We start from the raw sequence: 13,560 nt of genomic DNA, 5'->3' as shown, positions 1-13,560 counted from the left end.
GGTCACAGAGATCTCCTTGGGACTGTTGCCTGGAGTGCTGAAATGACCTCTGAGCCCGTTTTCCTTGCCAGCTTGGGACTCCAGAACCCTGCCTTGTTGAGCCACGCACGCTAGCCTGCTGCAGCTCAGAGTCTGGGCCACGCACCCAAAGCTGCAGACCTTAAACAAAAACAGCTTAGCAAGTTACCGCTCCAGCACCCAGTTCCCAATGGGATCCAAACCCAAAATAAATCCGTTTTACTCTGTATAAAGCTTATACAGGGTAAACTCGTAAATTGTCCGCCCTCTATAACACTGATAGAGAGATATGCACAGCTGTTGCTCCCCAGGCATTAATCACTTACTCTGGGTTAATTAATAAACAAAAGTGATTTTATTAAGTATAAAAAGTAGGATTTAAGTGGTTTCAAGTAATAACAGACAGAACAAAGTAAGACACCAAGCAAAATAAAGCAAAAAACACTCAAGTCTAAGCCTAACACATTAAGAAACTGATTACAGGTAAATATCTCACCCTTAGAGATGTTCCAATAAGCTTCTGTCACAGACTAGACGCTTTCTGGGCCCAATCCTTTCCCCTGGTACAGTCCTTGTTAGTTCCAGCAGACATCTCAGGTGGTATGCAGGGGCTTTCTCATGACTGATTGCCTTTGTCCTGTTCCCCACCCCCTTTTATAGCTTTGGCACAAAGCGGGAATCTTTTGCGTCTCTGAGTCCCCACCCCTCCTTCTAAATGGAAGAGTATGAGATTTAAGATGGATTCCAGTATAGTGACATGGTCACATATCCTGTGAGACCCCAGCCTCCATTCTTCCTGGACTGGCCCACACATACACAGGAAGGTTTGCAAGTAAACAGAGCCATTTATAGTTCATTGATTCTGAAGCACCCTTAATGGCTTCCACTTAATATGTTTACATCAGTAATACAAGTTTATATCTTATTCTCCTAAATTCAGACGTAGAAATAATACATGCAAATAGGATGAACACACTCAGTAGATTATAAACTTTGTAATGATACCTTACAAGAGACCTTTTGCATAAAGCATATTCCAGTTATTCACATTCATAACCATATTTTCATAAAGCATATGGAGTCCGACGTCACAGCTGGTTGTTAAAGTGCTGTAGAAGCCAATTGCTCCTGCAAATCCATTTAAGCTACTATATGATCTGTTGTTGTTGTTGTTTCCACCAATGTTCCCTCCTCTCCTTTTTAGTTTAGTGTTAGAACTGGGTTTCTGGATATGCTGTTGGTAATAAGAGTGTTGTAATAATCTTTTGGGGAAAGAATTTTTCCCCTCATCACTGAATCAGCCATGGGGAGGTTTGGGAACTTTTGCTTTCCTCATAGCAACCTGGAGGTCTGGTAGGTAGGGTACCTTTTATGTTAGTGGTGTAACGTTTGATTGTGGGTCTGTCTTACATCAACAAAGAAATGAAAACATTTTTAAAAATAAGTAAATGTCATAGTAAAAACAGAAAAGTTGGCACAGAAACTCAGGGAAGGTATAATTCCTAATATTTCTTTTAAGCTTCTATTTTTGAAAATTGACTGAATTTCAATTTGGAGTCCCTTCAGTTTCTACTGTGGTTTACAGCAGCACATATGGCTAGTCACTTCACTCTTTTATTCCAGAACAGTGACATATTTTTCTTTCTGAGACAAAGTTTGACACTTCTAGAAACTTGTTAGCTGGTCATAGTCAACACCAAGGGAATCTAAGGTTGGTCACAAAGACCTTGTAGGTTTTTTAAAGTGTTAAACCTTCTCTACACTAGTGTTGGAAGAAGTTTCTTAAAATGTGTTAGCTAGACACATTTATAAAGTTGGTATTTTCCTTGTCTAGACATGCCCTTCGTGTCCCAGTCATTGACCTATATATCACCACTGTAATACTGCTGGCTAAAGCAAAGAGGGCAAATTTTGAATGTGAAAAGGTGAGAGTGCTGAGTTCAAGGAGTCTCCTTCCAACTGGAGTTCTTGCCAGTAATGTCTTTTCACATTAGCCCCTAATTCCAGCCCCCACTTGCTGAAGGAAGGCCTCCCCTACCCCCCCCCCCCCCACTGGGACCCGTTCTATCCAGACAGCTTCTGTCATTGTTGTCATTTTTAGAATGGAGATGTTGAGCCTGTCATTCCCAGCTCCTGTGACCTCATCTTGCCTCTGGGTTTGATTGGATAGGTTGAGGGAGGGAATTTTGCAATGGGTTTTGTTTTGCAACGGCTTTGGGTTATTGGAAGGCGGATGGTTTAAGTCCAGAAACTGAGTAAATGAATACTGGATAGATCAGTGGTTTGATACTATGATGATGGTTGTTAGAGAAAAACCTAAGACTGGATGTTGTTCCTGAAACAGAGAACAGAACTAAAAGGTTAGTATAAAACCTCTAAGTGGGTACCACTTACATTAGTTCTTGGACCCATAATATAGTATTTAATATTTTAGCATAACACAATTGGCGAATGCCACCAATTACATAGCAACCACGTGGGAGAACTGACCTAAACTGCAGAATGACTCTAAAAAGTTACTAGAGTGGGCTTCCTACACGGAGATAAGATTTAATATTAATATATGTGTAGCGTACTTAGCTGTCTCCCAATTTTATATTTTTCTCTATCTGGTAGAAGCAAATCTATTTTAAAAAAAAAAGTAGCTGTAATGGTAGAAAATTAAATATCAATTCACAGGTCAACAAAGAAAATGCTGGGCTTGTTGATGCTGACCTGAATGCATATATGAGATTAATAATATGTAATGCTGGTGCACTACATAGTCTTGATATGACAACATTTTGAATGCTATGTGTAGTTCTGGTTGCAACAGTTTAGAGCAGTGGTTCTCAAAGCCAGTCCGCCGCTTGTTTAGGGAAAGCCCCGGTGCACTGGACCGGTTTGTTTACCTGCCATGTCTGCAGGTTCGGCCGATCGCGGCTCTGACTGGCTGCGGTTCGCTGCACCAGGCAATGGGGGCTGCGGGAAGGGCGTGGGCCAAGGGACATGCTGGCCGCCCTTCCCGCAGCCCCCATTGCCTGGTGCAGCGAACCGCAGCCAGTCAGAGCCGCGATCGGCCGAACCTGCAGATGTGGCAGGTAAACAATCCGGTCCAGTGCACCGGGGCTTTCCCTGAACAAGCGGCGGACCGGCTTTGAGAACCACTGATTTAGAGGATGAAAAACAAAGAAAATACGAAGTGCAGTAAAAGTAAGATAAAGATTGTAGTCCAAGACTTTCACCTTTGTATAGACTAGGAAAAAGAGACTTGTGCAACATATTCTTAAGCTACACCTACCTTGTTTCTGGATGTGGGTCCACGCATATGGTTGTGCCAGAACCCACTTGCCATCCATATCTAAACCCCAGAAACATAGGTTTCAAGACATGTCTGGGGAAAGAATTTTTAGTAGACCTGAGGGGTGTGGATATGAGTGTGCCTCGGGTGGTGGCATGGCCTCACACCCATGACAGTGTGTAGTGAGGACGGGGCTAAAGGGCGTGTTGTGTGTCCTGAGTTCAGGAGTCCTCCAGCTCCCCAAGAAGAGTAAGGTAAGCCGACAGGAGAGCATCTCCCATTGACACAGCTCAGTGAAGACACCGGGGTAAGTCGACCTAAGCTATGTCGACTCCAGCTATGTTATTCAAGTAACTGGAGTAGCGTAACTTAGGTCAACTTATACAAGTAGTGAAAACAAGCTCTAAAAGAGGAGATGATTTTAAAACACAAACAAAAATTAAGCCAACAGGTGTCAGCAAAGACCATGGAACAAATATCAGATCAAATCACATTAACAGCATATGCTGCACTCCTTACAAATCCCTGTTTTGTTTTTTAAATTTCTCTCAAAAGATCTTGAGATCCTATTTGTGATCAGTCAACTCAGAATCTAGAGTATCACATCTATGAGTTGTTTGAATTGAATTACTTTCAATAGAAAAAGCAAGAAATCCCTTAGAGGTAATGTCAATTCCATCCGAATGAATTGTCCAGCCACACTATAATCCAAGTGAGGTCTTTTGTGGATTTTAAAAACGCTATTGATTTTTTTTTTAACTTGCAGTGAACAGAGCCTTTAGAAAGACCATTCAGCTTTTAGGTTTTTTTTGTTGTGTTGTTTTTTGTCATCAGTGCTGAGGTAAGCCTGTGTCCAAGAGCAGTATGTCAGAATGTTCCTTTGCATCTTTCATTGTTACTTATTGGCAGGTTTGTCACTTAAGGGTCAAAATAAAGCTCATTCAACCAAAGCTATGGCAGCAACAGTAGCAAGCCCTGAGTCAATCCTACCACTTGAGATTTGCCTCAGGGCAGTCAGTTGGAATTCATTGTGCATTTTTCACTGAACGTTGTTGACCTAATACTGCAAATTGAAAATTTGTGGGCTGATTTCTATATGTTAAAAAAGCTGTTTGTTCAGTTATTTATTTTAAGTGCTTATCCTCAGTTAGGACGCACATCTTGTTAAACAATAAATCCATAACTTGGATGGGTTTTTCTGTTAGTGGGTTTTATACTTGTTTATTTTCAAACTTTAGAGATAAAACACCTAACCTGCGTATTCTGCCTTGAATTCTCTGTAGTTGTGAAAGTTAAACCTGAGGTTGAACTTGAATTCCCGAAAATAGTGTCCTTCATAGATCCATTAATGATCCATTTACTTAAGAGTTAAATTACTCTAGAGCTATAAGTTACTAAGTCAAGGCAGAACTGACAGTTGGAAACATTTGAGAAGCCTGGAGAGAGTGAAAACTATTCTCTTTCTGTGCATGTACAGAGTCAGCTAGCAGAATATGCTACTATCAGAAAAGTCCACTTATAGGTAAATGGTAATGATTTCATATATATGTGGAATTATCAGCCAAGACAATATTGTTGGGCAGGTACAAGTATTTTTTTATTATGTGATGGTCTCACAGTATGAGAATGTGTATTTGATCATTCAAGTTTAATAGTTTGAATGCTTTCTCTAACAGAAAAAAAATCTTAAATTTTCATCTAGTTCAACTCAAAGCATAGTAAATCATGTTTGAATTAATTATTTTAAAGATAGAAATATTCAATTCAATATTTTGAACAGTACTTTCTTGAGCATTTATTTTAATTGTAATTTCCCTCCTTTTTTTAAACACTGCATGTTTGTTTAGGAGATTAAATTTGCATTACAGTTTATGAGCCATAAGTAGGCTTGGAAGGATTAATTTTTTATCGCTAAATGTTGATAAACGTTGATTTCACCAGACACATACAAACTGATATAAATACATTTCTATCCATAATAATTGAAATGTACAGATAGGCAAAATAAGAAAAATGCTTCTTGAGAATTTATTAGTTTGATTTTTGGATATTTGCGTTGTATATTTTGTCATATGATGCTGACAATTTTGTTTTAACAGTTATAAATCTTTAACTTTTTAATATCAACATATATTGTAATTAAGTATTTATTTAATGACTCCCCACATAATTTTGCAAACTGAAAATTTTAATTGATAGAATTTGAAAAAAAAAGCCTAAAAATAAATATTGATGTTGTTTGTCAAATATACAAAAACAAAAATCAATTTCTGCCAAACCTAGCAGAAGTAAAGTATTGTTACCCAAGTTATATATGGAAATGTAGAGAAGTAAAGTAAGAATAACAATCTGGAAAATACCATAGGTATGAATGATTTGCTAGGTTTTCTTTCTAATCTTATGTATCTATTATTTGCCCAACTCGTTAGAGCAGTGGTGGGCAACCTGCGGCCCATCAGGGTAATCCTCTGGCAGGCTGCGAGACCATGTTTACATTGACCGTCTGCAGGCATGGCCACCCGCAGCTCCCAGTGGCTGCGGTTTGCCGTTCCTGGCCAATGGGAGCCATACGACATGGTGGCCATCATGTCTCTGCACCCCGCACTGCTCCCCACAACTCCCATTGGCCGGGTATGGTGAACCGGGCCACTGGGAGCTGCAGGCTACCATGCCTGCGGATGGTCAATGTAAACACTGTCTCGTGGCCTGCCAGTGGATTACCCTGACGGACCACAGGTTTCCCACCACTGCTCTAGAGTCTGGTCATGAATAAAATTATTTAAAGGAAAATTATGACTGACGGACTGAGTTCTCCACCCTGCAAATATGTATTTTGAATGCTTGATTTAAAAATAAAACTAATGTTCTGACAAGGTCCCTTTCAGTCCCAAACATAACCTTACACATCCTTGGAAACAGAAGTCTTCTGTCCACTGAATGCGTATAACAGCCAATACTCCTCATCCTTGACATGGAGTGATGATGGATTATTTTTGTAATGTAAACACTTTTCCACAAGGAACATGACAAAGGCCAACTTATTTCATGTAGACCTATGAATAGTCATCAATTGGTAATGATTTCCGATGCTGACCTGTGCCCATTGTTTGAACAAATGGTATAGAGGTGAAAGGCTCTGTATCCTGTTTCCACTTCCCTCATTTAGCCCCATATAGTACCTATGTTTTATATTTTTAGCAGTGGATTTTCTTTAACAAAACATTGGCGTGTTCCCAAGGCTGGGCAGGCCTTTTAATTTATGTATTTACTTTTTGCCTATTTGTTTTCTTTCATATGCACTGGACTTTTGGACTTTCTGGTGGGGAGACTTGCTGAGGTTGGTTTTGAAAATGGGAATATACCTGAGAACAGAATTCAGAATGTACTGGATGTAAGTCAAAGAATGCAAGGGGATGTGCTATTAAGGCTCAGTGCTCTTCATTGCATGGCATGGATTTTTGACATGGTATATATACTGTAACAGCTTCTCTGGAGTAGCATGTAGGTGTTCTAAAACAAATCATTCAGGTGTGATGTATCTTGCTCATCTGTATTATGGAAGAGTTCACCAGCAGATCAGTTAAATTTTTCTTTGGGTATGTGATAATTCATTTACTTTAATTATTTAAAAAATTAGGATTTCGGGGGTTTTTATTTTAAGATGAGCCATTTTCAGAGCGCTCTTTCTACTTTGTGGGCACACTTTTGGCTGCCATTTTTTTTCAGATTGTTTTATTATTTAATGCTCTTCAAACCTTAGTGTACCTTCACTATATTGTGGAGTCTAATTTGTATTTTTCTGCTCTCCTAATTTACATTGTGGCTCCAATACTTAAGGACATGTCTAAACATGTTAATAGTTCTGTTGACTTCAGTGGGACTACTCATAAGCTTAAATACCTCTCTGATTTGGCCCTTAGTCATAGAATCATAGAATATCAGGGTTGGAAGGGACCTCAGGAGGTCATCTAGTCCAACCCCCTGCTCAAAGCAGGACCAATCCCCATTTAAATCATCCCAGCCAGGGCTTTGTCAAGCCTGACCTTAAAAACTTCTAAGGAAGGAGATTCTACCACCTCCCTAGGTAACGCATTCCAGTGTTTCACCGCCCTCCTAGTGAAAAAGTTTTTCCTAATATCCAACCTAAACCTCCCCCACTGCAACTTGAGACCATTACTCCTTGTCCTGTCCTCTTCTACCACTGAGAATAGTCTAGAACCATCCTCTCTGGAACCACCTCTCAGGTAGTTGAAAGCAGCTATCAAATCCCCCCTCATTCTTCTCTTCTGCAGGCTAAACAATCCCAGTTCCTTCAGCCTCTCCTCATAAGTCATGTGTTCCAGACCCCAATCATTTTTGTTGCCCTTCGCTGGACTCTCTCCAATTTATCCACATCCTTCTTGTAGTGTGGGGCCCAAAACTGGACACAGTACTCCAGATGAGGCCTCACCAATGTCGAATAGAGGGGGACGATCACGTCCCTCGATCTGCTCGCTATGCCCCTACTTATACATCCCAAAATGCCATTGGCCTTCTTGGCAAAAAGGGCACACTGTTGACTCATATCCAGCTTATCATCCACTGTCACCCCTAGGTCCTTTTCCGCAGAACTGCTGCCTAGCCATTCGGTCCCTAGTCTGTAGCTGTGCATTGGGTTCTTCCGTCCTAAGTGCAGGACCCTGCACTTATCCTTATTGAACCTCCTCAGATTTCTTTTGGCCCAATTCTCCAATTTGTCTAGGTCCCTCTGTATCCTATCCCTACCCTCCAGCGTATCTACCACTCCTCCTAGTTTAGTATCATCCGCAAATTAGCTGAGAGTGCAATCCACACCATCCTCCAGATCACTTATGAAGATATTGAACAAAACCGGCCCCAGGACCGACTCCTGGGGCACTCCACTTGACACCGGCTGTCAACTAGACATGGAGCCATTGATCACTACCCGTTGAGCCCGACAATCTAGCCAACTTTCTACCCACCTTATAGTGCATTCATCCAGCCCATACTTCTTTAACTTGCTGACAATACTGTGGGAGACCGTGTCAAAAGCTTTGCTAAAGTCAAGAAACAATACATCCACTGCTTTCCCTTCATCCACAGAACCAGTAATCTCATCATAGAAGGCGATTAGATTAGTCAGGCATGACCTTCCCTTGGTGAATCCATGCTGACTGTTCCTGATCACTTTCCTCTCATGTAAGTGCTTCAGGATTGATTCTTTGAGGATCTGCTCCATGATTTTTCCAGGGACTGAGGTGAGGCTGACTGGCCTGTAGTTCCCAGGATCCTCCTTCCTTTTTTAAAGATTGGCACTACATTAGCCTTTTTCCAGTCATCTGGGACTTCGCCCGTTCTCCACGAGTTTTCAAAGATAATGGCCAATGGATCTGCAATCACAGCCACCAATTCCTTTAGCATTCTTGGATGCAGCTCGTCCGGTCCCATGGACTTGTGCATGTCCAGCTTTTCTAAATAGTCCCTAACCACCTCTTTCTCCACAGAGGGCTGGCCATCTACTCTCCATGCTGTGATGCCCAGCGCAGCAGTCTGGGAGCTGACCTTGTTCGTGAAGACAGAGGCAAAAAAAGCATTGAGTACATTAGCTTTTTCCACATCCTCTGTCACTAGGTTGCCTCCCTCATTCAGTAAGGGGCCCACACTTTCCTTGGCTTTCTTCTTGTTGCCAACATACCTGAAGAAACCCTTCTTGTTACTCTTGACATCTCTTGCTAGCTGCAGCTCCAGGTGCGATTTGGCCATGTTCAGATATTTATCTTTTGTTCACTTGGTTCCAGTACGATGGGCTGAAAAGTTTTCATGAAACATGCTTTTAATAGAAGCTTTTTAATGTTTTAAATTAATTGAAAACACTCTTTTAGAAAACACATCCATGTAACTGTCTTAAAAGAACATTATGGATGCAAAATCAAGATCTCGGCAATTAGTGTATGCCAAAATTTGTTACATTTCCCCATGCTGCCTTAATCTGGCCCTCTTATGCCTATGCAACATTATACCTGGCCCAGCATTACATAGGAAATCTGGCAAAATCAGGAATAGAATTCAGCTTTTTGGAGTCCCAGTCTAGCACCTTATCCACAAGAGAATGTCTGTCTCACTCACTGTCCATCCTAATGAGTAGGGGTAATATACCATAAATAGTATATGATCATGTCATTAATATATTTACACGAGTCTGAATTAAGGTCTCATAAATGGGGCTTTCTTAATTCTGGAATTCCTGTCTTTTGAGTGGTACGCTACTTTGCATTCTTAACATCTTTTAATATAAAGGTTTAACCATTCACTTTTTTTTGTAATTTGGCAGGTGCCCAGTGCAGTTAATTGTTTAAGAGGGGGGTTCAGTTCCTTGATAAACCAGAAATGGAAGTGGATTAGAAGGCCTTTACTGAAGGAAAGTGGGAAATAGGGTTGGTATTGCTCATGTCTAATGCAATGGGAAGACAATCTCCTCCCCGCCTTAACCCTCAGATGAGCGGACGATGGCAGCGTCTCTGCAGTGGTCCTGGAACAGTTAATGGCGTGGGGGGTTGATAGCCCTCCACCAGGTGGGATGATTACAAAGGATGGATGATCTGCACTGGATAAGTTATTGTTGGATAATTCCCTGATGTGTTCCTTAACAAAGTTGTGGCCTAGTTAACCACATCCCAGGTGTCTTGTCTTTCCTGGTACAAGGAGTTGTGACCTTTAAAGTCTAATTGAGACTATTTAAAATCTAACATTATTAATCAGACTTTTTTTCATCTTTTTACCTTCAAGGAAGAAAAGAATAAAATAATTAAATTTTTTTAAATCTCGTCAATTTTATGTTGCACAATTACATGCTACCTGAAATTACAAGAAGTCAAAAAATGCCAAGTTAAAGTTCCAGCTACTGTATAATGTTAGATCAGCAGCATTATAGGTACTTTCAGCCATATTCTCCACTGAATATGGAGTGTATGCTGATTTCCTGACAAAAAACCTGCAAAGCCAGCAAATCTGCTCATTGTAATATTCCTCCTAAATAATTATTAGGGAATTATTAGGTTGCCTAGCATCTCCTAAAGTATCCTCTACCCTTCCTACCCCCTGTGGTAGCATGAGGGGGGTGTCACTGCTTATCAGTGATCTCTGGTTGCTAAAATGATCCCGAGGGCCTGTTGGAAGCTGGCACAGTTTAGAGTAGACATTAGTCGGCTCTCATCCATGTTGGGACACCTGCCCAGTGCTGAGCAGACCAAGGATCAGAGTACTACCCTCCCCTCTGGTCTTTCATCAGATAGTCTTGCCCATGATATATTTGATTACTGTTTTTTCTGGTTAAACATATACATTCCTTTAAATGTTTTTTGTTATCTATACAGTTGGTTTATGTTAACGTTCCTGTCTTTTTAGGATTTGTGTTGTTATATTACAAAAGTCCTAAAGACCCCAATCACAATCAGAGCCTCATTGTGCTGGGCTCTCCAGAAACACATAATAAGAGAGAGTTCCTCCCCTGAAGCGCTGATGGTCTAAACAGATAAGACGGACAAACAAGAATAGACAAAAACTAATAGCCAAAGAAAAAAGATTTTTTTCCATATATTATCTCATATATATGTTTTCTTTTCTTCACAGCAGTTTTTTAAAATGTCCTTTGAGCTTTTTTGATACATTATTTAGTTCTTATAGCCATTGGAGGTTGATACAGGATTTAGTGTGAAAAATAAAATCCCTATGTTTGAGGTCATATCATCATTATATTCATTTTAACGTCTGTACGCCATCAGCACCTGAGACTGTAGGAACTTAAATGCTTTACTGTTGGCATAATACTGAAGTTGATTTCAGTGAACCATAAACAGGTTGGCCCTGGAGGTAAAATTACACTGTATGCATGTTCTTAACATACTGCTTTAGGGATAAACATGTCTTAAATCAACTCCTTGCTTAAAGCTAAGTTCCCTCTCCAAATGCAGTTTCCCTGTAGATGGTAATGTTTAGTGAGACTGATTTTCTTTAAAACCGTAAAGCTTTTTGAGTGTTTTTCTATCAATAAATATATTTGAGCAGGGTAGCAAAAAATCCATGTAATCCTAGTAAAGACTTTTTTATGGCATTTTTGTTTTTTTTTTAATTAGCTTTCATCAATACATTTAATTCATTGACATTCGTTTTAAATGTTTGTGTGCTACATCTGCTCACATGTATGTAATGAAAACTTTCAGACTTTAGTAAAACTTTATTTGGTAATTGCGCATTTGGAAAATTAAAATGGAAATTTATTATGCCCTGGCTCCTGCCTGCTCAGTTCATTGTGTGTTGTTAAGATGCCATCACTTGGGAACTTTGTTACAACTATGTTTCTGTTGTGTTTTAATATGCTTTGGATTAGGATGGCTGTAATTGTGGCCTTGAGGGGTTGGACTAAGGAACACCAGGTGGGTTTGCACCCAGATATTCTTAGGTTAATGTTTTGGGATTTATCCTTTATTTTAACTGCAGAATTTAAGTGTAGTTCCCTGAGTCTTAAAGGGGGAGGTGAGCCCCATTTGAGCCTATTGAGAACCTTCCCCCCCATACACTTTTTAATTTGCCATTTTTCTCTGATTCTTTAGCCAATGAAATACATGCACTTATTTCAGAACCATTTTTACAGTCCCATATGTACAAAAGCATTTTAGTTTGTCCCCAAATTTAACTCAAAAACTGATAATAGAAAGTTCTCCATTTCCCTATTATATGAAGGTGAAAAATAGTTTTCCCTAGATATTAGGCAAGCTTTTGAAGGTAGAACATGTTTTGTTAAATTTGGGGTAGCAAGGAAGAGACTCTTAATATTTAGGGTGACTAGGTGGATTTTTTTGCGGGGGGCAGTAGATATTTGAAATTATTCCCTTTGTTTCAGGCCTAAAATTTCAGCTTTATTTCTACTTCGAGAATGCAGACCCACACACACCCTCACCTCCCATGCTGGAGTGTGGTTCAGTTCTCTTCCTCTATTTAGAACACCTTTGACCTGTCCCTCCCCTGCTCAGTGAATAGAAATGGCAAGGCGACTTGTGCTCAGGATGACTAAAGGATTTCCTCTCCATGTATCTCATGAACTGAACCTGCAGGGGAGAGGGTTTCAGGAACCCAACTCATGGAAAAATTCTTTTTAAGTATTTCTTTGCAAAAGAGAGCCTTTCTTGTACCCCTGAGTATATATTAATTGGTCATAATCCTTAGTTTTGAGCTACATAATTATTCACACAGCAGCAGGTGGTAGAGTCACAGGTATAGTTAGGATTTCTTTGTACTGAAAAGTAGCACATTCTGAGGGGAAGGGAGGACCCATTTTCATGAAGATGTATATTCTGTAATTAGTTGTTTAGGGAAGAACACAGAGAGCAGATAAACGCTCTGTTTAAAAGAGAAGCAGTTTCACTAGACCACTTTTGTTAAGGCTTTTATGAATGGGTGAACAATTTCCACAAGTGCTTTAACTTCTATTTTCTTTTTTGCAGATCATTACTAAATATGTCTATGAACTACTGGAAAAGGAATGCCACTTGAAAAAAGTAACTCTCCCAGTAAGTTGAATTTTTTTCAAAGATGATGATGATTTTTTGGCGCTACAAAATGCATGAATAAAGAGACAGTCTCTCCCCTGAGGAGTTTGGAATCTAGATGTCAGATACAGATACGACAAACTGTGCTGAGGGCCCTGTCAAGGTGTTGACTTGACCACTCTATACACATGCAGCATGCTCATTCATACACAAAGAAATATGTAGAAAAATATCTGTCTGTTTTTGTAATATATCTAATTTGTTTGGGTGTGAGTATATTTCATTGGGATCTACTACACATTTCTAGTTCTGGTAGGATCTGAGGTACCAGAAATTTAAAGTTGTGATACTTTTGGTTTAAAAAACAAACAAACAAACCCAAAACTACACCATTTTGAAAAATGTTTATGGTTCCCCTGAGACCTGTGCAGTTGGACTCGGAGAACTAAAGGCAGGGAAACAATGGTCTATTCTCTGTAACCTGAAGCTTTCAAATCAAGATTTGAGGATGTAGGTAACTCAGCCAGAGATTATGGGCCTATTATAGGAGTGGGTGGGTGAGGTTCTGTAGCTTGTGCGGGAGATCAGACTAGATCATCATGATGGTCCTTTCTGGCCTTAAAAGCCTATGAGTCTATGACTTTACAGGCAGAGGAATGGAAAAAAATAGTCCCAATAAAATGTTTTAAAACTCTTTTAAAGACCCTCGTATAATAG

General features: G+C 39.9%; 1 protein-coding gene across 10 annotated transcripts in view; it reads left to right on the top strand.

Moving 5' to 3' along the window:
• Positions 1 to 13,560, top strand: part of ARB2A (ARB2 cotranscriptional regulator A) — a 364,451-nt gene that overhangs the window by 46,466 nt on the left and 304,425 nt on the right. For 9 of the 10 annotated variants that reach the window (XM_073344477.2, XM_073344483.1, XM_073344479.1 and 6 more), the window contains one exon: positions 12,799 to 12,864. In XM_073344477.2, the coding sequence (XP_073200578.1) occupies positions 12,799 to 12,864 (66 nt within the window). Of the gene's footprint in view, positions 1 to 6,343; positions 6,690 to 12,798; positions 12,865 to 13,560 lie in introns of those variants that run through there. The other variant, XM_073344482.2, reaches the window with a different exon arrangement.

The sequence above is a fragment of the Lepidochelys kempii genome, chromosome 5 (genome assembly GCF_965140285.1).
Source record: "Lepidochelys kempii isolate rLepKem1 chromosome 5, rLepKem1.hap1, whole genome shotgun sequence".
Lineage (NCBI taxonomy): Eukaryota > Metazoa > Chordata > Testudines > Cheloniidae > Lepidochelys > Lepidochelys kempii.
Note: the sequence above shows the minus strand (reverse complement) of the source record. Positions and strands in the feature narration are given on the sequence as shown.